Here is a 26855-nt window from a genome sequence, read left to right on the forward strand (position 1 = left end):
GTGTCTTATTTGCAGGGACGGCGGAGCAGTTTTCCAGGTGGGGGGCTGACTAGTGACTTTAAGTGGGGGGCTAAGAGACTCTTCTCTTAATAAGTCTTTATTTTTTCGGAAAAGGGGGGAGCCCCCCAGCCCCCCCGGCTCCGCGTCCCTGATTTGTGTTATACTTTGGGAGGGATTAAATTTTAAACCAAGCGCGCGTTCTACGGTCAGTCTTGCCGGTTTTCCTGTCAATTTTAAATTTGGAAAAGCACTTGCAGCACAACCTTCTTTGACGACACATCTAACAAGAATTGATCCCGCAAAGTTTGAACTGGTCGCAGCAGAATTAAAATCATTCTCACTGATTTGTTTGTATACGGGATATGAAAACAAACAACAAAGAAACAAACCAACAAACAACTTTGAGGCCTATGTTCAGTTTATGATACACTTATTGCATATTAGTGTTTCAGACTTTTTAATTACATCTACTATGACCAATTCGCGTTCCAAAATTGGCAGTCTAAATACTATAAATGTTATTTCAGGAAACTGTTAATTACCGGGTCTAAGTACCCGTGTTTCCTTCAGAAAACGTATTTTCCGTGATTTTCCGGTATCAAGCTATTCGCTTTGTTTTCGTCGAGATGTCTTGTGCCATATTCACGTGAGCGGAAGACGATTCCAACGTAGTTATGAGATTTATAGCTCCCGTGCACATCTGGAGTTTGTCAGTCGATCATTCCTAGCCAGCAAACTACTAGCAGTGACTGGAGTATGATTTGGAGAAGCCTCGAGAAGCTCCTGAGTGTGGTTTCAGTTTGACTCGGACTCTATCCCGTAAGTTATATTTGGTTATTTTTCAATATAAACAAGACTGAGTAAGTTAAAGGCCAGCGAGTTTTATGACTTGGTTCAAAACCGGGACTTCGTTCATTTAAGATGGGATTTGGTACTGTTTTTGGCAGTCAAAGATTAACTGAGAACAGTAACGATGCAAACTATTTTACGCAGAAAAGTCTTTGACCCTGGCCTAATTAAGGATGTGTTAGTAAACTGCGAGGCAAAAATATCTTATTTGTGCGGAGGATCCGATTGAGAATTTCTGGGAACCGGCTGTCTTGTTTTGCAATCATTTTTTTTTTTAAGAGGACATTTCGTGTAGATTTTACCATCATCGGCATATTTTCCTCGTCTTCCCTGACTGAGAAATGGGAACTTGCAATCTCTCTCGCCAGCCTTTGAAACCAAACTCAGCGTTACACCACTTTCTACTTTCGAACCAAACTCAGCCCTTTCCCTCTCCACCGTTCGTCTCATTCGATGTTAAAGTCGGTTTGGTACAATTGTTTATATTTTTTGTACACTGGGCTTAATGGCAATGTACAAGGGTATACCATTTTATCTTTTTTTGAAGATGAGTCATTTAGTGAATTCTGAGGCAGGCACATTATGTGAAATAGCTTTCATAGCAGGAACCTTTCCTTTGTTATATATCTTGACTAAAGTTATATCGTTTGTCATGTGCATAGTTTTCAAGAATTATTTTAATACTGACATCAAACTGCATGAGAGCTTCACGTCTCCCACTCTTAATTGACATGCAACTAAACTGAACTAATTATAACCTTTGGTTTAAATTGTCACAATTATTCACGCGGTTAATCGCGGTTTATCAGCAACTCTAGTTATCAGATATTTGTATGCACCAAGAAATGGAAAACACTACTCACATTTCGCTGTATTGCCAAAAACCAAGTAAGCAAACCAAACATTTAACTTCTTTATAGAAATTGTTCCTTGCCAAGCACAATAACATAGCAGCAGAGATGGGATTTAAAGCGGCTTTGCTACTGATCTTCTGGCTATCAAAGTCAACTCTTGGAGCTATAAACGAGACCTACAGTGAGACCCATTGTAAGCTCGTTACCGATGGAAACGACGTATCTACTGAATTCCGAACAAAATCCTCTGAACATGGTGTGAGGATGGTCTATCTTCATTTGAACGTCGGGAACGAGAGTTACAACCCACTGCAGTCATATGACAGGTTCCTTCCCAGCAGATGGACCTGGGCACGAGGCGTGGATGAGCCTATGCTGTCGTTCTCTTACCAGTATCAGGTTTTATCGCTCGGCCTTTTAAGGAATCAAGTCAGGAGTACGAAGGTGGCTTTGAGTGATGAACCGCGAGGCTGCCTAGCAAACCTGACTTCTACCAGCAAAGACATCGTGGTAGCCAGAACACTTCTAGAGAAGGTTATAGATGATCATGATTCCAACAGTCCATTACCCTCGGAAGATGTCGTGTGTGTTTCAGTCGTACAAAGGAGTATGGATAAGCTGACCGCTTTGTATTACGGCAACGTCGAGTACCGTTGTTGTAGGAAACAGAAACGAGGAAACAGGACTGTAGTGCAGTGCGATCTCCCGGCAAAAGAGGACATATGGTTAAGTTTGTTTTATCACGAGCTAACCATTGGAGTTATCATCGCGTTTTTCTCTTGGCCAGGTGTCCTACTTTTGTTACCGGATTCCCTCTTTTTGTCTAGTGAACAACAAGAACAAACACAGTCGACCCACCAAAAACTTCTCATTTTTAGAACAAAAGTCCTGTAAAGAAATTCCTGTTGATGATTCAAGTCCAATAACATTCTCAAATCTGATAACGAGATGCGCTAAGCCCTTTCCGGAAACAAGCCATTTCTTTAAATTGTTTTTCCTTTGTTACATTCTTTGCCCCTTATTTGGATACATTTACTTCGGTCTAAATTACTTATTCTTGTTTGATTTTTTGCTTGAAATTGAAGCCAAAAACGCAATTCAGGAGAATGTTTTCTTTTATTATTTCTTTGATTTTCGAAGAAACCGCTATTGTTTAATCCCTGCAGTCATATTTTTCTTTATGCCCGGTAATTTGATCTATTTTGCAGAGTCTAACATAGAAATCGACAAGCTTCAAAAAGAGTTGGCTAAGAGTATTCAAGACCTGGCAAAAACAGTCATCAGTGCAGAATGCGTCAAAACCTGGGTAACCAAATATAAGAATAACGTAGGGAATGACAAGTTTTATGGACCAAACAGAATAACAAAAGAGATTTTGGAATATCTGAAACGCCGTTGGAAAATATTATATTGTTTTGCAACCACTTTTGTGATTGTTATATACGGTTTAATGTTGTTGTTCACTGCAGTCTACGGGATATTGTGTGGCGCAATTTTAGGGATAATTTTTCTTTTTGTGTCTCTTGTGCATACAGTTCGTTATTCACCATTTGTTGTTCTCATAAAATTCATAAAAAACATTATTGATGTCGTTCTTCAAAACAATTTGCTTGGCAAATCCCTTTTGTGCCCCTGGGCTCATAAGGCTTGCAAAAAAGAGCGCCTCTGGAGCAAGATTTCATGTCTTTTTAACGCATTGTTTGCTGTGTGGATCATTTATTTCAGTCTTGCTGTTTGTATGTGCGGCCGTTTTTTCATTAGAATGTTCGGTTTTGTTACAATGGGGTTAATTATAAATGCACAACAAACAACTCCCTATGTGATTTTCATTTATGTGCTAACACGTAATATTGTTAATTATTACGGTAATTATCAAAACAGGTACAAAAAAGTCAAAAAAATGATTTTTAAACAATACCAAGAACTAGCTAATTTCCCAAATGCAAAAATTAACCCTAAAACGATACCAGAAGCATTGTTCTGGTCTGTTTGCAATGAGCGCAATGTTTTACCTATTCAGCAAGAGACATTTTGCATACTCGTCACGGTGTTAATAACATCAAGTATTTTATTGCTGGCATTAGCTACTATTGTCTTTTTCGGTGAAGAGTACAACTTTTCGCCTTTGATATCAGCAGCCGCAGTATTTCTGAGCGGAAAAATTGCAGATATCTTCTTGCAAAGGGAGAGTCTTCAAGGTTGGAGCAAAATCCGAAAAAAAGAAGAAATCAGAGAGGCAGTTAAGGAATGGAGAAAAAGTGAAACAACCAACCGTGAAATGAAAAACGAGAAAGCAGATGCAGTTATAGATAACAATGCTGATACTAAAGAACTTGCCGTGTAAATTCAAAGTTCACAGGTTGCGGATTTTTAAGTCTGTTTTGAAAGAAGCGACCTTAAATGGTCGCAAAACCTCGGGCCAATTTTTTTATAAAAATAACTTTGTAATCAGGATAAACTCTAAGTATTTTGACGACACGATAGAATGTGTCTAACTAAAGCTTAGTTAAGAATGCAGTTTTAAAGTTAGTCCGCCTGGGTAGCCACCGATAAATATCACCTATGTATCATTTTCAGTTCTTCTACTGTATTTGGTTTGTAGTTAGTTTGTAACCACTTGTAACCATTATAATCGTTGTATTTATACAGTGTGACCATTTATGCTCTAGTCATAGTGTAATTATAAAGTGGTTGATTCGCACGGTGAAAAAATCCTTACTTGCTGCAATAAATTTCCAGGGTTTGTATTTTGCCAACGTGGATAGCTTCACCACTTTTATGTGGAATTGTGCGCTCTGATTGGTCAGACAGGATCGAGTTCATTGCGGCCTACTATTATAAGGCCTACTTTTCGTCACGAGTTTGAGCGTGCGCAATCCCTTGAACATTAGTTTTGTAAATGGAATAGCAAAACTTGCTCGGAGTTCCCGAGCATTGTTCAGTTATATAAGCACTTGGTAATTTTTAAGAACACCCGAAAAGCGCGAGAGGGACCTGGCTGCGCTTCGTGCTTTTCTGTGAACTTTCTCGTGTTCTTAAAACTTCCCACGAGCTTATATAACTCAACGATGCATTTAGGCGTGTTTATTCTTTCCTTAGTAAGGACTTTTTCCAGGTTATTTATAGATACAAAATTAATGTTTTTGTAAAGCGGTTTCTACTATTAGTTTGATGAAATATAAATGCGTGGATATTTTTTACTCATTTCTAGTTCGATGCCATTTGGCAGTCAGCAAGCTTAGTAAAGGGCTTCGGTGTAGTTTTTTTTTTCTCTCACGAGTAATTATTTGTAATTTGAAAAAGAGCTTTAACTTTTGCCTTAAATATTGTGAGTCTTTGATTAACTGTGGTCAGTTAATAAATCAACTTTTGTAAGTTTAGTATATTGAGTATTTGGATCTTCATCAGATTCTTCAGCCTTGTAAACCCCAACATTCAAATAAATAGTCCAAAAAATGAGAAACGAAACCAGTTATTATACTTCTCATCAATCTCGTGTTTACACTGAACATGATACATCTTTTTGTTCAAACTATGACACACTTAATTCTTACAATAACGTTGCCATAGATACAAGAAAAAAAAAACGAAAAAGGCAAATAAGAATAAGACAATGAAGCTTTAAATTCGTCGGCGCTATTTTATACACCTGTGTGGAGAGAGGCATTGTGGAAGTAAGGTCTGTTGCCTAATAACACACCTGTAGTGGCCCGGGCTTGGGCTCGAACCGGAGCACTCAGTCGTCCAGTGTACAAACCATTCGGCCACCACGCCTCCCATACCTCACAGGGATAGAGGTATACATAATTATAATTAGTTCAGTTCATTCACCTGCGGCAGCGAATTTTAATGTTGGCATGGTTCTCTGGGGAAACCTTTTCAGATCGAATGTTCTACTTCAAGAATGTGTGTCTTTTCTTCTGCTTTACGGGATTTTTTTTATATGTATGTAAATTGCATGGAGATGAACGATTTTTCCGCCGTTTAGTTCAATCTTTTTTTTTTTCTTCACGGGACTGAAAAAATGGATGTTAGAAGCAAACCATTCAAAAAAGGATAAGGCCTGTTCGTTTAGTTGTTATAACCATCGATATTTGTCTGATTGTCTAGCTGGAAAATAAAACTTAACAAACTTGACGTATGCAATTTCAAGCGATCAAATGTCTGCCGCACCAGTTGCAGTACATCACCAGAATTGTAATTCCACTTGTTATGTTACATTTGGAAATAAGCTGATCGCCCGAATTGCCCAGCCTGAGTGCAGTTGTCTTCAATTCTCTATACGTTTAAGGCGATATTAAAAAGTATCTAAAGGAAAAAAAACAAGGGGAGTCAAAGGCTGGTAAAAGGTCCCGGTGAGAGCTGCTGTTGCCACTAGGTAGCTCTCGTAAGTGCCGAGAAATGCCTACCGTCTCAAAAAGGCCTCGGCCAGCAAGTCATATGTCGCACCTCCACGTTTGGTGACCCTGGTAATATGACGTAGCTGAGTGACAATGGCGAAAGGCGAGCTTCCAGCGCCTTTAAATATCTGGTACCCGTGGGAAGGACACCCGACAGAAAATCGCTGGTCCTCCACCAATCACCCCATCCCGTAAAATCAAGGTGATTACGGAAACCCGGAAATTGATGTCAAGGTCACTCTCCTGAGTGTGCCGATAACTACCTAGGAGAGAGATCAGCGGCCTGCTGTCTTATGGGAGACGACTCCATCATCCTGATGGACAGCAGTATGAGGAATGCAGGTGAAAGCCGAAAGGAAACTTGCATGCGGATAAGGGCGTTGACTCACCCCTAAGAAGACAGTGAGAGTGGGATGTTGGAACGTGCGTACTATGTACAGCACCGGAAAGACTGCTCAGGTTTGCAGAGAGATGGCAAAGTACAAGGTGGAGATCCTAGGGAGCAGTGAGTGTCGATGGACAGGGTCTGGGCAGGTTAGGACACAAACAGGAGAGAATATAATTTCTGGCCCTATCCCCCATCGGGGGGCAAGGAACTAAGAGAAAGGAAAAAAAGATCAAAAAACAGAGAAAGATAGAAGGGTTAGCCGAGAAATGGTCTCCTTTGAGTTTGTTGAGTATTCAGACTAAATTAAGTTCACTCATGATCATAACTGTTATAACTAAATGTAAGTTTATTTATATTTTCTTTGAAATAATGCACGTACAATAAAACAATTATTAGATTCGGTTTTGTGATTTCCAGAATACTAAGGGTTTTGTTCAATAAACGGAACTGGTCAAGACAAGGTTTGCAGAAAACCATGCATTAAAACAGTAAATTTGTATCTGTATTCAATGAGCTAATGATTCATCTGGGAAAGCAACTGCTCCCTCTAGAATATCTCTTTAACTAATGAATTTTTGTTTCTTAGATATTGTATCAGAGTAGTCTTTTGTTCATGTTGTTTTCAACTTTGGTCACGCCTCATAAAATCATTACAATTCTCTGTGCCAAATATGAGATAGAGATATTGGTTGCTTAGCCTTTAAGTGGTTACTGAACTGTATCCACCTGGCTGGAATTGTCGCATTCCATTAAGCACCATACGGTATTTTATGTACTCGTGTCTTTCTTCGAAGCAACGGACGCCATCATTTCTGTGTCTAGATCACTGCTAAGAGTATCCTGAGGGAAATTTTGAAGTTTATTGCAAAGGCATACAGGTATACAACATGTTTCCCTGTTCTTGTCGCATAAAGTGTCTTTCTAATCATGATTATGTAACCTGGCAACCACTCGTGCCAAATAAAACGTCCGCCAAAGCCTCGATATTATGCTAAAATCTTTGATGGCCATCTAATCACAAACGTCATGTTTCTATATTAACACAAGAGTGAGAACTGTTGGAAGAGCTAGGCAAGGCGCGTTTAAATTTCAGTTGGACAACAAGGTTTGAACTTTTTATTTCTCGCAGTGATTAGCTTGATATATCAAAACATCCGACTCCCCGGCAAGACGTTTCTTTAGAATATCGAAGGCGGAAGGTAACTGATGATATTGCTGGTCTAAGCTTAGCAGCTTTTATTTCATACTTGGTGAAACGCAAGTGTTAATTGTAACTGTAAAGTGCACTGTCTCTTTAAGCATGTCAATTGTCCTTGTTAAGAAATCTCAAAAAGGGAAAATCATTTTTGTAATAGTTTAAGATTATATTTAGATGTATAGCAGTGCATGTTAATAGCCAATTAGTTGTTTATTTAGCTCCATGCCAGCTTCTCAACAGCTTAACCAACTTAACTTCTGTTTCAGTGTGAATATTCGTGCATGTCATGTAATTTTCTGCATTTTCTTGTTTCATATCATGTTTTTATGTCTGTAGAAATCGACATAACGAGGTTCAGGGGAATTGAATTTGTGAGTTTGTGCAGATGAAGTAAAATACATTAGTATATAGGCTTTCTCACGGTCGTTCGCTTCTCTTTTTCCGGTTTAATTGGTCGCTGCGGCTTTGCGCTCGTTTTCGCACTTTGGGCTTTAATAAATTGTGTGGACTCGACTTGTAGGAAAGTCTACCATGTCAGAGTAACGACTGGGAGTACAAATATCGCCTAGAAGCAAGAAAACATTCCTCTTCCAGAAGAAGCAGTTCTAGTTACCCTAGACGTTTGCCCATGACTCTAGCTTTTGCAGTCATTTTTATATGGCTCACATCGCAGAAAAGCTACTAGGAGCCAGCCCTTAAAAACAAATCCTATGGAAAAGATTCATCGATGACAGTGAAAATATCCGAGAAATAAATAGATAAATAACTTTGTTGATTTCGCAAATTCATTCCACGCCACCATCAAATTCACGCATGAAATGTCATCCAAAAAAATGTTTCCTTGATAATGAAGTTTTCAAAGGACCACTGTTCACTGACAGCAAAATTTAGAATGTTCAAACTCATTTGAAGCCTTTTCAAATGTTCATGTCACCCTCTTAGTATTTAGAAGGGCTTTATCAAAGGAGAAGCTTTGCGTTAACTGAGAACAAACTCGGCTAAAGAAACTTTCGAGTTTCGAAGCTAGAATTTCACACTCGACTACTCGAACGAGGTTGCCCTAAGGACCTCGAAGAAAAAAGCTTTGCCGAAAACTGCCGTTTGTCACTACTTTTAACCCGGCTACCCCGAATCTTAGAAAAGATTCTCATGAAACACTCGCTCTTCATAAGGGACCGGTCATTATTTATCGCCTGGGGGGGAGCGGAGGATTTTTTTTTGGGGGGGGGGGGATCACTTGATATTTAGATGAACAGAAGGGGGGATCAGTCGTAACTGAGAGCACTAAAGGGGGGATCACTAAAAGTTTTTGAAGGATTCAGATGCGGGAACACTCACATGATCTGTTTCGATAATTCCAGTTTGAGCCGAGAATACAAATAAATAAATTCTACACATATAAATAAATTCTACTGGGAGATGAAAGCATTTGTGGTCTCAATTGCAATTTGGAGTGTTCTAACACATTTCTATATAGAAAACGGATGCTGTCATACTGGGGAATGTGCACATTTCAATTTATATCAAGAACGTTTTGTGTTAACACTTCAGTCTATATTTTCCGTTAATAAACTGCTAAGCTAATATTCATCTTTGAACATGACAGGTAAATTCTAAATTGTGAACCATTACTCCTGATAACTGAAACATTGTGAAATAGCATGTTTGTTGAAACATGAAGCATTTATCGCCTCTCTAGGAATGGCCTCCTGGATTCAACTGTTTCATCTGTCTCATTTTGAGCCTCGTCATCCGATTCAACAACTTCATTTGCCTCATAAGCCTCATTATCCAATTCAATAACTTCGTTTGCCTCATGAGCCTTATTATCTAATTCAACAACTTCATTTGTCTCATGAGCCTCATCATCCGTTACATTTTTGTAAGGCAAGAGTGCATTAAAGATTGTATTGCATTCGATTTGACGACTTCATTTGCCTCTTGAGCTTCATCGTCCGATTCAACAACATTAGTCCCCTATAGCAGTTTGACCTTGGATTTTGTGGCCTTAAAATGCAGCTACTTGTTCTACATTTTTTGGTTAAGGTCATGCTAAAAATATCCTTTCCTAGTAGCCACAGAAAAGGGTCTTGATCCAAACGCCTTGTTATTTTCTTAGCAAAGTCAGCATTGATGCTATCCCAAACTCTACCCTTCAACTGAACCGAAATTTTGTCCCGCAACCTCGATTGAGGTCAAGTCTCCAAAGAGATGACGTGCCCTCTTCTCGAGTCTCGTCTCCTTGGTATTTCATACCTTCCTTTTTTCTTTCTTTCTTCTTGACACTGGTGAGTTTCTTGGTATAAGGAAACTTCTTTGACAGGTTGATACGCGCTGTTGTAAACCTGTCTGAAGCGGACTGAGGTTCCACGTACAGCGCAGTGATTTGCCTTAAGTTTGTGCTTCTTCTAAACAGGCGAGCTCATCGCCTTTGAATGCAGCTCTTTATGCCTGAAATGAACTTTTTAATGTTTTGGCGTGCACACTCCGTATTTCTCACTCTTTTAGTAAATTATTCGCATTGTTCAGTTTTGACAGCTCCTCTATCTTATTTAGGGCCCATCGCATTTCCTCTTGATCAAGCAGGTAGTTCCTGAACCCAGACTACTTGTGACGAGACACAGACTCGTAAATCTTTTGGGTACTGCTGTTAAAAAAGTCCAGTTTGGTGAAGTGTGGGTTTGGCAGTAGTTTTTTTGCCAGGGTTCCATATCTGATAACTGAATAATGGGTGCAAAGACATCGAGGGGGAGGGGGGGGGGGATCACGAAAGTTATCGATGGTAATGAGGGGGGATCACTTCAATGAAACAACATTTAAGGGGGGATCACCTAAATGTCACCATGTTTAGCCCAAAAACCTCCGCTCCCCCCCAGGTGATAAATAATGACCGGTCCCTAACTGAGAACCACACACTCGCACGTGATATATATTCTAACCTACCAATTGTCTCTTATCGGAAGGACAAGTCTCTAAAAGATCTTTGGTCAGAGCGAAAATTCCTTCTCAAACTCATTAATAATTCATCAATTTAAAACAAAAAAAATTATAACCGTGACGGTGGTTTGGAAACACGATCTTAATTAGCATAGATTTTTACGATTTTATTTCTCCGTTTACTCCGTAGTTTTTGTTTCGATTGAGAAGATATATCAAACACTCGAGACAGTGTTTCATCGGCTATCCAAACACCTCGAATTTCGTCAAAAATACTCCGCTGCGCGTCGTATTTTCAACTCTCTTCTCGGTGTTTGGATATCCCGATGAAACACTGCCTCTCGTGTTTGATATATTACTTCTCGCAATTGACAGCACCATTTTGGAGTTATATACCGTAAGGGTCCAGTAACAATATTTCAAACCTTTATTAATCGGGCGTGGCCGATTTAAGGTTTACCCTTTGGTCGTCCTAGAGCGTAGTCTCCTGGCGCGGCCAAAAAGACGGGGATAGCTCGGGGTTGCTACAAAACCGCTACGGGTGACGCATACCGCAATGGTTTTCATTTTAGTTTTGACAGGAAATCGTTGCAGGCACACTTGGTCGACTTTTGGGTTAATGTGTAATCAGGTTGTGTTTTTTTGCTTCGGCGGAAGGACAGAGAAAAAAGCTTACGGTGCAAAGTACAGTATGGGGCCCTGTTCTCGGCCACTTTTGACGTAAACTTGTATTTCTTACCTCAGAAGATTCGCAGGAACTTGAAATTTCTCGCAGAGCTAGCTACATTATTCAGCTTTTTGGTGTAAAGCTATCGATCGGTCAAAAATTAATTTGCCCGAGCAATAATAAAAATAAAAGCTCCATTTGTGGGCCCAGTTCTCGGCCACCTTGGCCCAGTTCTCGGCCACTTTTGACGTAAACTTGTATTTCTTACCTCAGAAGAACCGCAGGAACTTGAAATTTCTCCCAGAGCTAGCTACATTATTCAGCTTTTTGGTGTAAAGCTATCGACCGGTCAAAAATTAATTTGCCCGAGCAATAATAAAAATAAAAGCTCCATTTGTGGGCCCAGTTCTCGGCCACCTTGGCCCAGTTCTCGGCCACTTTTGACGTAAACTTGTATTTCTTACCTCAGAAGAACCGCAGGAACTTGAAATTTCTTCCAGAGCTAGCTACATTATTCAGCTTTTTGGTGTAAAGCTATCGACCGGTCAAAAATTAATTTGCCCGAGCAATAATAAAAATAAAAGCTCCATTTGTGGGCCCAGTTCTCGGCCACCTTGGCCCAGTTCCCAGCCACTAAAAAGCGTGTGCGTAATTATCTGTAAAAAAATGCTCAATTAATTTTCACAGTCATAAAATCACTCTGTAAACCTATTTATACTATATCGATCCCAAATTATTTTTATGATGCTTTGTTTTACTTTAGAAAAGAAGGATTTTAACGCGCCTAGTTGCCTATGTGCAGGTTCTGGCAAAACCGCATTGTGTGACCCGTGCATTTAGATGATTATTTTGCAGTGAAAAGGTCTTGAAATATTTAGGTGTTGTAGAAATAATAGACAAGACAAGAGTCAGCTCAAAACTTAGAGATAAGATTGAACTTTATTTTTAAAACATTTATTTCTTTCATTCTGGCAGCAGCAGATGAAATTATATTAAAAACCAAGCGCTAAGCTGTGATAGCGAGCAGGGTGGCCGAGAACTGGCAAATACGCAAACGTCGCAAGAAAAAATTTGAGGTAAATTAAGACCAAAAAATACAACGGTTCAACGAAAAGTTAACTAAAGCAGAAAGCTGAATTATTCTACGTTTCACATGCCAAAAATTAGCTCGTATGGTGGGGGCTTTTGGATAAAATACGAATTTAACTACATCCATGAATTTGGAGCCGTAAACAAACAACTACCTCCGCGTAAACTCGACGTGTGAGCTTTCTATATCGAATTGAACGATCAAACCGGCAAGATACTTAAAGCACATGAATCAGTCTATCGTTTGAAGGAAATACCTTTTTCTTTTTGATTCAACTGGAGTGTGAAAAAACGCGTTAAACACAAAGTGGCCGAGAACTGGACCCGGCCGAGAACTGGGCCGATATATTCACCATTGTGAAATTGCACTTACTTTGACAAGTTAAAGTTATTTTTGTAAATGAAAAAGGTAACGTCATTGATGTCACGCAGTGTTTTTTTTAGCAAACTAGATGGTTTGCTGGTTTCTGACTATGAATGGGGGTGTGATCTTGCGGTATATTTTTTGAGCCTGACTCCGCCGTAAAACTTTTTTTTATTTAGGAAGAACTGTGTCGATTTTCATTTCGAACAATTGGTCGTCAAGTCGTTTGTCACAAAGAGTAGAATGTTTGTACAGCATGTTTTGGAATTATTTTAGATTTGTTAGTGACGCTCTGAAGAGAGAAAATTGGAATGTACAGTATTAATAGGAACTTGAATGGATTTTCACAAGTTGGATAAAGTTCACTGAAAAAAATGGAATTCAAAATAGAACTTGGATTTTTTGTAATTAAATTTTATCGCGGATTGGATGCATATATCACGGCTTTGAAAGTCTTCAAATAATTAGAAAGGTTCCTTTCTTCCTTTTGATCTTATTTTATTTTATGTATTGATTATTCGAAAGTGGTTTTCGTTGATACGAAAAAAAAAACGGGTTTTCACTGAATTGCTTGAAGTATTTTTAGACGTGATAAAATTGCTTAATCAAATTACATTGTGCACGAAATATTTTTATTCTTTTGTCTTGAAACTTTGAGGAAATTGAAATTTTTGTTTGACAGTAGTGTATGAAAGGCATTTTATAGAACTGAATAAAAAATAAGAAACATTGATAAAGGTTATTTCAAAGATTTATTTTGCCTGATTTTGAAGGGTTTCAGGAGTTTTAAAGAGTGCTGGTAAACGGCTGTATGTTGTTTGTGATTACGGATCTTATTTAGTTTCGAACGCTCTAATTTTTGAAAGGTTAAAACAGGTTAAAACCGGGCGGTTTCATGAGTTTTTTGGGTAGAAAGGTACGGTGGTGGTCAAAAAAAAAATGTTTAGAAAGGAATGACTGTAGTAGCACGTAAGTCGGAGGTTTGCGTGAGTCACGGGGTATAGTATGCGTGAGCTGGATTTCCGGCGTCATAACGGCATGTTTTGTTTACTGAAAGATACACTCGACGTTTAGTTAGCTTAGTCGGCTTGGGAAACTATTTTAAAAATGAATGTTGTAATAGTTAATTAATAGTAATCTAGAATTAACCCACTCTCGATTGGAGTCTGTTCTGGATTCGCGCTACCTTTTCGCCGCGAAGGAATTTTGTAAAATTTCGCTAGTGGAAAGAGGTACTGTAAGAACAGTATCAACAAGAGCTCTTAGAGCTTACAACTGCGCTGGTCTCGTGAGCACTTTAGGGGAGCCATGTGGGGGGAACAAAAAATGCACCCCCCTCCCCTTTACCTGCGTCAAACAATGTTGCGACTGACAAACAAGATGGTAAGAAAACACCTTGTGTGACATTTCATGGTTGACTTGTTCCATCCGCAATTAAATATTTTTCTTATATGCTAATGCTATATGCTGGCCAGATTTAATTCCCACGATCCTGATCCGTGAAACCAAAAAAATCGCTTATCGGGACGACGGGATTTTTCGGGCGAAAGTTTACAATTACTTCCCCTGGGTCTGCAAGATCAGTTCATAAGAACGTTTGGCTTCACGTCAGAAACGTAAGTATCCGCGAGAATTTCTACAGTATTCGTTATTTACATAAAACTGAAAACTGGCCCAATGACAATGTTTCGCAGTTTCTTTAAAGTAAATACTAGTTTTGAACCTGTTTAACAGTTCAAAATTTTGCCCCTCTTTCGGTTTTCGTATTACAATAGGCGGCTGTAAAAATGCAGCGTCTGACAAACTTTGTGTGACATTTCATGGTTGACTTGTTCTAGCCGCGATTAATAATTTTTCTTATAAAATTATGCAAATTCTGGCCGAATTCCCACGCGCGGACGCTGAAGCTGTTTTTAGAACAGAGGGTATTTCCCAAGCATACCGAATGACGTAAGCGGTACAAGTCAGGGCATGTTTGTGAGAGGAATTTTTCTTTTTACACTGTATCTCTAAAATCCTTTCGATGACATAGCCCCCCCCCCCCCCAAAAAAAAAAAAAAAAAATAGATTACCCTTAAAAAAGAAATACTTTGCAATAAATTTGTTTAGTAAAGAACGACGGATTCAAAAAGATTACGTGACTTGAGCTCTGGCCGATCGAAAGTGAAACTTGTCATGTCAGCACATTCTTTTCCACCAACGTATTCATAGATTCTGGCCCGCTAAATTATATTTCTCTTTGGAAGCGTGGAAATTTAGTATTTTCCATGAACCACACGCTTCAAAATCGAATAGTTCACACTAAACATACTTTATAAAGACAAAAAAAAACATTTTCCATTTGTTACTGATTTGCAGCTTCTAAACATCGCGTGGCTTCAAGCTTGGAGGTCTGGGTCTAGTCACCGACAAAACGAAAAATAATAATAATAAACCCTGTGCAGAGCAAGAACTGCGCAGCGCAGTTAATAACTCAAAAGGAGGAACTTCTTTGTAGCTCTGAATTAAGACGTATGATAAAATTTTAGAATAAGAAACTTTCGATATATGGTTTTCATATTGTTTTTGTCAATTTCCTTTTGTGGCAGATTTTTTGAGAATCAGCTTTTCTTTCGTGTGATGACAGACACAGGACAGAACGAGAGGTGGATGAGAAAGATGCCGAAGATGAATAGGCACCGAAAAACGACAAGAACCGTCAAGGACTTATCTTTAGAGGGCGGGGAGTTTTGGCATACTGTGTTTCGAGGACTGGACTGGACTAGTAAAACGCGGACTAGTAAAACGCGGACTTGTAAAACGCGGACTAGTATAACGCGGACTAGTAAAACGCGGACTTGTAAAGGGCGGACTAGTAAAACGCGGACTAGTAAAACGCGGACTTGTAAAACGAGGACTAGTAAAACGCGGACTTGTAAAACGCGGACTTGTAAAACGAGGGCTTGTTAAGCACGGACTTGTAGAACGCGGACACTAAACGGAAACTAAACGGTTTAGCGAGCGAAACAATTTGTGTTTGAAGCTCTTGTGTGTTTCTTCGACGGCATATTTCTAGCTTTTTTGAGCACTCTATGGTCTGTTTTAGCGTGGAGATGTTTTTGCAGTATAGCACATGTTCGTTCTGCAAACCCCTACTAAAACAACGGGATTGATGCTATGAGTTGTGTGCATATGTTTCTTTCTTTCCACTACTTGACGTCTGTTGAGTGCAGTCGTTTGTATTGCTCGCACGAGGTAGAACGGGGCCCGTCCAGAAATCAACAGTCAATCGTAAATAAAGGTGACGGGCCTACACGACTCCTACGTTCGTGACATTGGAATATTTGCCGTTAAATGTTTAAGTTCGGTCTTTCGACCTTATTTGCTTCTGACTTCTTTCTGAGGGTACTGTTTTAATTTGTGGGCAGTATGTGGTAAATAAAGGTGACGGGCCTACACGACTCCTACGTTCGTGACATTAGAACATTTGCCGTTATATGTTCAAATTCGGTCTTTCGACCTTATTTGCTTCTGACTTCTTTCTGAGGTTACTGTTTTTTTGAGACATTATGTATTGAAGAGAGCCGTAAGATGATTGTGGCCAAGGAATTCGAAGTGTCTAGAGGCGTTTTACAAGTCCGCGTTTTACTAGTCCAGTCCAGTCTACAAGTTAAAGACACATCAAGACCACCCCACTGTGAATTGCCATAGCACAGACAAAATTATAGTCAATATCTTATGTGTTTTTAAGAGAATTACATAAGAACCAAGGCATGTCTTGTCTTGCCTTACATTGACATGCAATAATTTGGAAATACTAAGCTCGTAACAGTTTAAGACAGAATCCATCAGGAATTTGAGTAACATTAATTTTAGTTACGCAAAAATTGAGCACCAGAATAATTTAAATCCTTGTGTTCTTTCATACCTTGTTAAAGGCTTGACATGTGATAACACCAACATAACACCAACAACAGTTCTTTATCAGTGGGGATTGAAGAAAAAAATGGAAACATCATCACACAGTTGACCTCCATGCAAAAACACTCCAGGATGTCACGGGACTGTTTGGTGTCCGTCTGCCAATTTCTAACTTCAAATTCCAATGTTAAATTCACATTAAATTTTCAATATTTCTTAGTTGTCTAAATTTTACTAATTCTTTTAAAAAAACTATCACCTGCCAAACATCCCCAAAAATCACTCAAAAAATTACAAAATACCGCAATACATAGATACGTGGGATGAGTGAAGTTTCCTTGTATTCCTTGAAACACCAACAAGATATTTCCGTTTAAGGTGGCTGATAATGGGTTTCAGTATTTCCCAGTCCTTATACTTTGGTTCAGTACTAAAAGCCTTCATCAATTGCTATTACAGTAATGGTATGAAACAAATGTTCAATCATTCATCAACAAGTTGTGATCATTTTCTTGACAATAGTAGTTCCCCGGTAAACAGTTGTAGTACTGTCCCATCAAAGTGCAATGCCTGGAAAATACCGAAAAGCACACAACCGTCAGGTGAAACCGCACCTTACAGTATTACCAATACACTGCACTTTGCTAAGTCAAACTTTACATTGTCTAGTCGTCTACTTCAATCGTTTATTTGTATTGTGTGAGATACATTTATAAATTGAAACCATCATGTCATTAAGTAATAATGCAATCTCGACAACGTTCTAGATATTATATTATGCACACTAATACAGCTCATGCAAGCCCTGTGACTTGCACAAACACAGTCGGACTGAGTGCTACTTAAGTAACTGCTTCGTGGTTTCTGCTGTACTGAACCCTGCCTTTCAAGGCAAAGCACCCGATTTTAAGCTTCTCAAGCTTCTCAATGTTCTTGTTTCTTATTATGTTACCAAGACGCAGTGAGAGATTTGAGAGATCCAGCTATATAGATCCATTCCCGATACCAAAAAAAGTTAAGCCTAGAATGTCTTTCATGTTAAAATTCCGTCAGTGAATTCTCAGTATTCAGATACGAACATATACCAGTAAAGTGACGCCAGATTCAAAGCTTTCCGAAGTCTCTGTTATCACAGCAAAATTATATAAGTGGATTCATATTCAGTGCCCTTGGGCATATACAGCTTACTAACCAAACGCGAGAGCGTCAATAGGAAAATGTCGGCCCCCTATCTTGACAAGCCGTATCGAGGAAAGTGAGGTCTGTACAGAAAAGAACGAAGCTTGAAGTTCTCTCAGTACAGTCCCGAGGTAGCTCGGTAATAAGAGGTTAATAACAAGACTTGATCGAAATAGAGCTGTAGGATCGTTACTTGGTCCAATATCAGCAATAAATTATTCTGACAAAAAATTCGTTATTGGTCCTCTCATCTGTCTTACTCGTGTAATAAATCATTAATATTGCGTCCAATTACCGGCTTTAAACAAGCAAATCGATACGCATTTCTCACCAATATTATATTTTCGTCATTGCCTCAGTCTCATATCATCATGGAATCCCTGATTGTACTCGCATTTCTAACTGATCTAATTCATGTCTTTGTTTAATTCCTGTTAGCAATGTGAATCAGGACAAATCGCGATGTCCCTCGACAAGTCACTAATTAACATCGATCTGGTGGAGGCGGCTGTTGCTCAACGCCAGTTCTTAAAGCTTGTTGATGAGTACCCAAGCTTATATGCTGGTCCACACGTTCAGAACGCAATCAGAAGGTATGTGAGTAATTGTTGTTTTACATTCTGTCGTTGATTCACGTCCTTAACGAAATGACAAAGAATCTATGTAACTCAGCTGCCTGCCATGTACCCAATAAAGCTGTGAGCCGAAGTAGTTATCTGTTATAATTAGTAACCCTCCAAAAACCATATCTTTCTCTCTCTGCATTACATCGATGATTACAGTCGCTTCCACACTGATGTTTTGGTTCACGGTTGCAATCGTCGATATATTGCAGAGAAAGAACAATAGGATTTATGGATTTCTGTAACAGAAGTTTACTGGGAAAAGGCTACGTCCGTGCGTTGTAATTATCGGTGGATTTCGATCCATTTTGTTTAGAGCAGTTTTCAATTGAGTGTCGTAAAACCAAAACCAAAGTAATCACTCTAGCCAATCAGATAGAACACAGACAATCAAGTAAACCAATCAAAACTCAAAGCAAATAGTCAGGTACCCAGGAGTCCAAAATGTGACACCCACGGGCATTTTTGTCTGATTTTTGGCAACATAGCTATTTTTACTAAATCGAGTACGCTGATTTCGAAAATCAATGTTGCCAAGCTTAATTTTTGCGTTAAGATGATGTTTTGATGCATTTAATTATGACGTCATGGTCCAAATAAGGAATTTTCTTTCCTTTAGCTATTTTAAGCATAATACATCCAGAAATTCATTTAAAGCATTGCTAGTGTACTGTAAAAATGATTTTAAGAATTTTCTGAGAGTTTTTACGCTGTTTCTGTGAAAATCAAGCCCTTCAGTGACAATTGACCACGCCCTCTAAAACAAAATTCACCCTATCACGGGAACCTTATCACGGGTGTAGTTTTGTTATTTTGTCAAAGAACAAAGGCGATTTTTGTATTAACAAATCGCTATAGTTGCAATAACAAAAGAAAAATGTTGTAGTCTTGCCATGCTGAAGCTACGAGCTAGCGAGCATCAAGAATGACGCCATTACAATTTTCATATATCGAGTTTCCCTTGTTTCAGCATTTTGTTTAAGTTTTGTGGTAAAATAAATGGAAATAACATCATAGTTAATGTCGTAATATATCATCGTTGTTATAGTTAGAGATAAAACTTTATTTTTACAATAACTGAGCGAATTCTCTCGCGCTGATTGGCTAATTTTTATTGTCAATAAGAGTACAGACGCATGAAACTCGTAGCTGACGCAATCAGCGAAGGTTTTGTCAAACTTTTCAGCACTGATTTAGAGCTGTATTCTGATGAGGCGAGAATTATACCACAATACTAGAAGTCTTCAATGAGGAAATCATCTAAAATTTATCGGTTAAAACTTAAGAAACCAGTGCGACCTGAGAGCAACGAGATCTGGATGTTTATTGAAATGGATGTTACCGAAAATCGGCGGTGAGCGGGAATGTATGCTGTCAATGAAATTAGAAAGCTGAACCACGTTTTAGCGTATTATTTATCATCAATAACAGGACAGACGCATAAAAAACTGATGTCAATTTGTTAATGTTTGTCTTGTATATTGCTGAATTTAACTTATTTCACAATGCACTTTGTCTGTTATAGGCTCATGATAAAGACTTTGGTTGAACGCATGTAAAATTAACGAATTCAAAATGATCATAACAATATTGTATATATTTTTCATATATCTTCTGAACTTTTTCAAAAACACTGAACAAATATTGCTTTTTAAACAAGTTTCTTTAAAGCGCTTTAGCGCAGGTTGATATAGAAATTAGCGTCGGTCTTGGTGCATCTACACAGCCCAGTGCACATGACATGCGATTTTCTAAATTCATAGCGAAGAGGCACATAGATAGCCAGTGGTCAGATCGGATTTCTTAGGGCCTCTTTACATGAGAGCCGAGATGAATTTCAACCCGGGATGAAAAAGTTTTCATTTTATATGAGCGTGTTCATCCCGAGATGCCGGGACGTAAGTCGTCCCGCCCGAGTTGAGTTCATCTCGCCCGTGCTTACATTACAATACATTTCATCCCGGACTGTTTACATGGCGTTTTTTGTCACGTTTCATCCCGGGATGACATTTTATCCCGGTGCTTAGGACAGAGATGAAATCGTCCCGGGATGAGTTCATCCCGGGACGATATAACTCATCCCTGGACGAAATCATGTAGACAGTAACAAGACATTGACCAGACACCGAGATGAATTCATCCCGGGACGAAAACTCTCATGTAAAGAGGCCCTATTATACATTCAACAAACAAACGTTTTCTGCGGAGGTAGTGGTGTCAGCTTCGAGGACATCTTCGCCGACCGAGGAGAGAAGAAGAAAGTGTTCTGTGAAAACTCTCCACAGATGGAAGAGGTGCTGTTACAGCCGGTGATGGTGTGAGATGGTAACAACGGAACTTGACGAGTTATCAGGAAGATTTACTGAGACATCCTCTAAAGGTATTTACGTTGAATTCTCTGAAGTTCCTGCTCATATCCACACTGTTGATGAGAGCTTAGCGCGATCGATGTGCCAGGAGAATTCGAAGTAACAGCAAGTCTGTGCCTCGAGTGGAAACTATTATGTTGTCGACATGCCCGCTAAGACTGACTGCATAACGAACAAACTTCGTATCGGCTTCCTCTTGGTTGGATCTCAAAAAGGCTACATCTAGGCCAGGATCTGAGCAGTGCCTGCGAGATAAGTTCATCTGAGAGAATCCGTGCGAAGTCCGCTTTGTTGTCTCCTAGTGCCAAAAATGCTCGCTACTTCATCGGCCGCAACTGAACCTCTCTTACGTACTTCAATGACTCTGCTCACAGGCCGCGCCGTGTTCTCGGAGCGTCGACTTCTTGTCGTTGCTTTTATGGAGTGCCTCCCATCGAGTAACACATCGATCCTGTGGTATCCAGGACCTTTCCGTAAAACAGTGTTCACGTAACATTCCGCAAAGCCGCCGAAAGCATTTGCATTTTTTGGTTTGCCAATAGCTGCCACCATAATTAGTATGCTGCCACCAGGGCGAAGCCATCGAAGAACAAACTGACTCTAGGCACTTGACCTTTTCTCTGAGAACGTCTGCTAAAATTGACTTGTTTCACACTTTGTGGGGTTCATTTCTGCGAGAAACAGTGGTACCGGCATTATATCTCAGATGCTACAATATGGCTTGCATGTTTATCTCGCGCCTGCCTTCATACACCGTCACAAGACAACAAAAAATACTCTGGTTTCCATGCAAATTTAAAGTCTTTCTCTTTTTGGGGCTAGTTGCAGCACTTTTGACTTCATAAAGGCTGGCAAATAGAGGTGGATTATTCTTGCGAACAGGGTCACGAAAGTTTGTCTTCCATCCCTTCTTCCCGTTCCCGTTCTTCCTCTCTGTCTGAAGATAGTAGCCTCCATTCCACGAATCGTTCAAGCTGAGTCTGTCCAATCGAAAGATCTTGTTTTATTTCTAGAGTCACGAGATCTTTCTTGGCAATTTTTTGCAATGTCTCATTTGTCCGTGACAAGAACAACCCGAATTTTGTTGTGTGGAATGTAGAGAATTCTCAGCTTCATTATCTTGCTTCTGTCTCTCCTTGCCACTCTCTTTGTGGATAAAAGCAGTCGTTATGGTGTATGTCAAACATCGCTGATGTTTCTGGAGCAATTCAATTACAACTTACTATTAATACAAGAATCACATTCATTTTTCAACAAAATGTTAACACTATACCCGTGATAAAGTGAATTTTTATGAGAGGGCGTGGTCAATTCTCACTGGACGGCTTGATATTCATAGAAACGGTATAAAAACTGTCAGAAAATTCTTAAAATCATTTTACAGTATACTAATAATGTTTTGAACGAATTTCTGGATGAATTATGCTTAAAATAGCTAAAGGAAAGAAAATTCCTTATTTGGACAATGACGTCATAATTTAATGCATCAAAACATCATCTTAACGCAAGAATTAAGCTTGGCAACATTGATTTTCGAAATCATCGTACTCGATTTAGTAAAAATAGCTATGTTGCCAAAAATCAGACAAAAATGCCCTTGGGTGTCACATTTTGGACTCCTGGGTACCTGACTAAAGTACATTTAGCCGGTACGAAGCGCGGGAAAACGTACGCAAGCGTGTCACGATTAGTTTTAGTTTTACTTCTGATTGGCTGAGAAAGTTGCGCGAGATTTTTAAACCAATCACTAAGCGTAGAAATGCAAAACCAATGTAAACACGAATTACTTTCCACAAACAAGTGAAAACAACTCTAATCCAAGGAAGATGGTTTACTGTCGTTATAATGAATGACGGCAGCGTGAAACGCAACCTTTAGTAAGGTTATGAACTTCAGGTTGGCATGTTCAAGGCGCAGTAATAGAACAGTTACTGGGTCACACTAAAACAATTACGTACAGACTGCTCGTCCTCGGTTTCTATCGACTTTAAATTTGACTCGGGTGTTCCCGCCAACTATCAGGCGATGGAACCCTTCAGCTCGCAGTTTGTTCAGTTTCCTTCATTGATCACAGGTATCCCGTAGTTATATGATGACATAAGCACCTAGAAATATGGAGTCTTTATTCCTTGCTATTAAGCCGAGAAAGTTCGTTACAAACCCACAGAAACTCATATGTTTACGCTGTTTGCGCAATTTTATATAAATAATTATATTTTTTAATCATTTTTATCAGGAAAATTGCTTTGAATGTCTGTGCGTATACTAGGCTGAGTTAAGTCCGCTTTGTAGTAGCGTCCCCCCAGCTTATGTTTGCCGGTTAAGGCACTTTTTAGGGTTGGAGTTTATCCTGCTACATTTCAGTGCCACCTATATGTCGCCTTCAATTAATTCGTTTCCGTTTTACTCAAAGTTATATATGTGATGTAATATTTTTTTTTACAACACATACAGATATGAACTGTTCTGGCTTCCACTGCTTGCTCAGTCGCCTGGTAATGTGGAAGTCGCAGCGCCACTCGACATTGCCTGGGTGTGGCATGTGCACATGTTGTCGCCCGTCAACTACGAAAAGGACTGCAATAAAATTGTCTCAACTCTGGTGGATCATAAGATCCTAGTCGGAAAGCAACGCAAAAGGGGACTTGAAAAGGCCATGGCCTTATGGATGGAGTTATACTCCACCGAACCTTTTGAAGTTGATCTGACGGCCCCTGTTAGTAACGCGCCTGATTTTAACTCGAGATTTCAGTATGACATCGCGGCGGCCTGCGGTCGACAGAGGGTATTTTATTATCAAGTTTCTCTACCTCATTACGGAGATAGGATGTTCTTGACTAAAGCGCTGGAAAGATATAAACAGCACCTCATGCTCAAACAACAGAACCCAGACATGTTCTTCGTACCATGTTATGACTTTGACCTCATTTGGCATGCGCATCAAGTACATCCGCTGATATACAAACGCGACACCACTGAAATCCTAGGACAGCTGTTCAATCACAATGATTCTGTAAACGATCGGCGGCCTGGCTCAAAGCTAACAACGTCTGATCAGAAAACGAGAAAGAAATGGAAAGAAGCTGGCCAGGAATTTGCGGTCAATGGCGCCATGTTCCGTGGGGAGCCCCCTTTCGAGACAAGTACACAAGCTAAACCCATTGATTATACTTGGCTGGCAGCACTTGAGTACACCGTGGTCTTGACTAGTTTAGAAATTGAAGGCCTTCCAAAACCTAAATCGTACACAGTGGTAATCGATGTCGTAAATGGCGAACGAGTTTTTAAGACGCGAGTTCGTGGACCAACTGCCAGAGTTCACAATTCCAACAATGTGCTGTCGACGTTCAAGTTTAACACAAAGGAAAGCAACACCCTTGAGGTAAGGCCACTTTTCACATAAAAGTTAAAGAAATAATAACGTTTATTAACTTTAAACCATTACTCAAGTAAGATTCTTGTAATCATGAAGGACATATATGGTATCCTGGATACCGGAACGTATAACTAAGTATAAATCATACAGATACAAGTAATTTACCCGTTTCCAAAGCAGGCAAAGTGAACCACATCCTGTGCTGTGATTGGACTTCCGAACGGGCGGATCGCGGTGTCCCTTATGAGATATAATCAATCGAATAATTTATTATCCAAGTTTGTTCGGCCAAGCTGGCTGGACATTGGCCTCGGTCCTGTTTTAGGTGATTATGGACATCGACTGCAGAGGCGTCTTGATATATAAACACGCAAAAATTAACTTGGGCAGTATCCAGCCACATTAACCGCAAGCTTGGTCAATAGTCCATATTATATCATTTAGTGACCCTGCACAGATGCATGTATGTAAGAAACTTATCGTGATCTTGCATTTGTTTATTTTTCTTTTCTTCATGATTAGTTTCGTATTAACCAACGACGAAGTTGCCCCTGCCTCACACAGTCATTTGACGACACTGCCCGCTACCTGTTTCTGAGCTATCTCGTCGGAAGAGTCCCGTACAAAAGCACCATGGAGCCTGAACCAGTAACGCACGAATTAACGATGGCTGATAATCTCATCGTTCGATTCACTACCGTGGCCCATCCACCTAGACTGGATAGATACTACTTCACAGTGCGACCAGAGAAGCATTTCAGCACAGTCCAGCATCCAGCCCCGATTTTGAGCTCGCCGACGCTAATCCTTTCTCCTTTTACTTTAGCTCAATCTTCAGCACCTTGTGAAATGTCAGTGCATCGGTTATTTGACTATGGCAAACGAGAAGCGTTTGCCTGCCAAGTTATGCACTCTGCTTTGTTGCTGTTCTCGTCCGTAGAGGTTTTTAACCATGCCGGGATCGTTGTGAGCACCGCGCATCTCATCCGCGGAGACGTACTTCCGACGAAGAAGCAAGTGAGTAACCCGGACAAATTTTGCAGTGTGGATGAGATGGCAGGAGAAAGAGCAATGCTCATTAGAGGAAGTAAAGATTGGGGCATCTGCGTTGGCAAATGGCAAGGGCTTGTTAAGGGTGTTCCTGGTGTGCCCGGGATGCCTGGAACGCCCGATAAACGGGGTGTCAAGGGAACGCCTGGCATAAAGGGCCACCCTGGAAGTCTCTCCATTAAGTTCTTCTCCCTTTTTGGAACGCAGGAGTGGAAATCCGTAGAGAGAAAAGGAGACCAGTTCTCGATAGGTATTTTGAGCAACAAGATAAAGGTCGACGTTGACCTGCGGACGGGCATGATTTCGTTTCCACCAGATGTGCATGACGTACCGGAAGCTATTGCACTTGGATTTTCAATAGCCATTCTTCACCTTCTGTGCCAACCTTATTCGTTGCCAGGAAAGACCAACTACATGAAACCATCAGCAGCGGAGTTAGGCCAGAGAGACAAACCACGAAGCATCCACAACGAAGATCTGTTGCTTGTAGTGGCAGCAGGGTACTATGCCAACACTGTGCCGACCAACTCCTACATCAAGTATGAAACTGGCGGAGGTGCATGTGGTGGCTGTGGTGGATGTGGGGGTTGTGGTGGATGTGGTGGATGTGGTGGATGTGGTGGATGTGGTGGGGGTGCGGAAGCTGTGGAGGTTGTGGCGGCTGTGGCTGTGGAGGATAATTGAATTTACATCTAACATGGACAGGTATAAGCTGCCGCTTGTGTCTACTATCGCCTAGGATAAAAAAAAAATAAGACAGTAAACCTACAAGGTTGTTGTCATATGACACTGGATGGTTGCCAGGTCTTTAATGACAAAGTCATGTAGAACTACTGATCCTTTAACTTTCAACTGCTATCAGACTAATCACACTGTACAGAAAGAACATCGTAAAAACTTAGATTACTTTGAATATTTTTATGTCGCACCAAATTATTGACGCGAAGTAGATAGGTTACGGGGAAATATTTAGTTATCAATAAATTGTAAAAAGTATGTTATCAATAAATAGTAAAAAGTATGTTTTCCTACGGCTGTGGAGGATGTGCAGATTAATTGAATTTACGTCTAACATGGACATGTTTTAGCTGGCGCTAGTGTCTACTATCATCTAGGATAGAAAAGAAGACAGTGAACCTACCAGGTTGTTGTCGTATGACATTGAATTGTAATGAGGTCTTTTTAAAATAACTTAGTCATGTAAAACTACTGATCCTATAACTTTTACTTACTAGCAGACTAATCGCACTGTATAGCAAGTACGTTTTAATATTTTTATTCCGCACCAAATTCTTGACGCGAAGTAGACAGGTAATGGGGAATTATTTAGTTATCAATAAATGGTAAAAAATATGTTCGGGAGTGCTTTTAGTACTCTTAAAACAGTCAGACCTTTCTGGAATAACCACCTTCATCAGTGTTAAAATCATATTTAGTTATACTGATTATCGGAAAAATTACATTGTGTTTAAGTAACAACTGGCAAATAGGAACTCACTTTCCAGGAACGAGCGTGTCTTGCCAAAGGTGTTCTAATAATTTGTGTCCTTGCTTTCATTTTAATTTACTAATTGTACTTCTTTCTCTACTGAGGGCTAGGTTGGAACCGAAT

At 39.8% G+C, this 26855-nt stretch overlaps 3 protein-coding genes across 4 annotated transcripts in view; 2 read left to right on the forward strand and 1 right to left on the reverse strand.

The window, feature by feature from the left end:
- The window catches only part of LOC144643847 (uncharacterized), a 158983-nt gene that overhangs the window by 54480 nt on the left and 77648 nt on the right, over positions 1-26855 (reverse strand). The gene's annotated exons all lie outside the window — the stretch shown is intronic.
- Positions 1809-5078, forward strand: LOC144642253 (uncharacterized). The gene is made up of 3 exons (XM_078501234.1): positions 1809-2529; positions 2789-3097; positions 3239-5078. The coding sequence occupies exons 1-3, from the start codon at positions 1809-1811 to the stop codon at positions 4045-4047; spliced, it is 1839 nt and encodes a 612-aa protein (XP_078357360.1). The 3' UTR covers positions 4048-5078.
- LOC144643844 (uncharacterized) lies at positions 7507-26848 on the forward strand. Of its 2 annotated transcripts, XM_078503225.1 has the most exons (4): positions 7507-7596; positions 18264-18418; positions 23272-24199; positions 24716-26848. In XM_078503225.1, exons 2-4 carry the CDS (start codon positions 18288-18290, stop codon positions 25925-25927), a joined length of 2271 nt encoding a protein of 756 aa, XP_078359351.1. In that variant the 5' UTR covers positions 7507-7596; positions 18264-18287; the 3' UTR covers positions 25928-26848. The 2 variants fall into 2 exon arrangements, with proteins under 2 accessions (XP_078359351.1, XP_078359352.1); XM_078503226.1 differs by lacking the exon at positions 7507-7596 and having other exon boundaries at positions 18296-18422; positions 24716-26847.

This window comes from Oculina patagonica, chromosome 2, assembly GCF_052425735.1.
Source record: "Oculina patagonica isolate OP01 chromosome 2, crgOcupat, whole genome shotgun sequence".
NCBI classification, from domain to species: Eukaryota; Metazoa; Cnidaria; class Anthozoa; order Scleractinia; family Oculinidae; genus Oculina; species Oculina patagonica.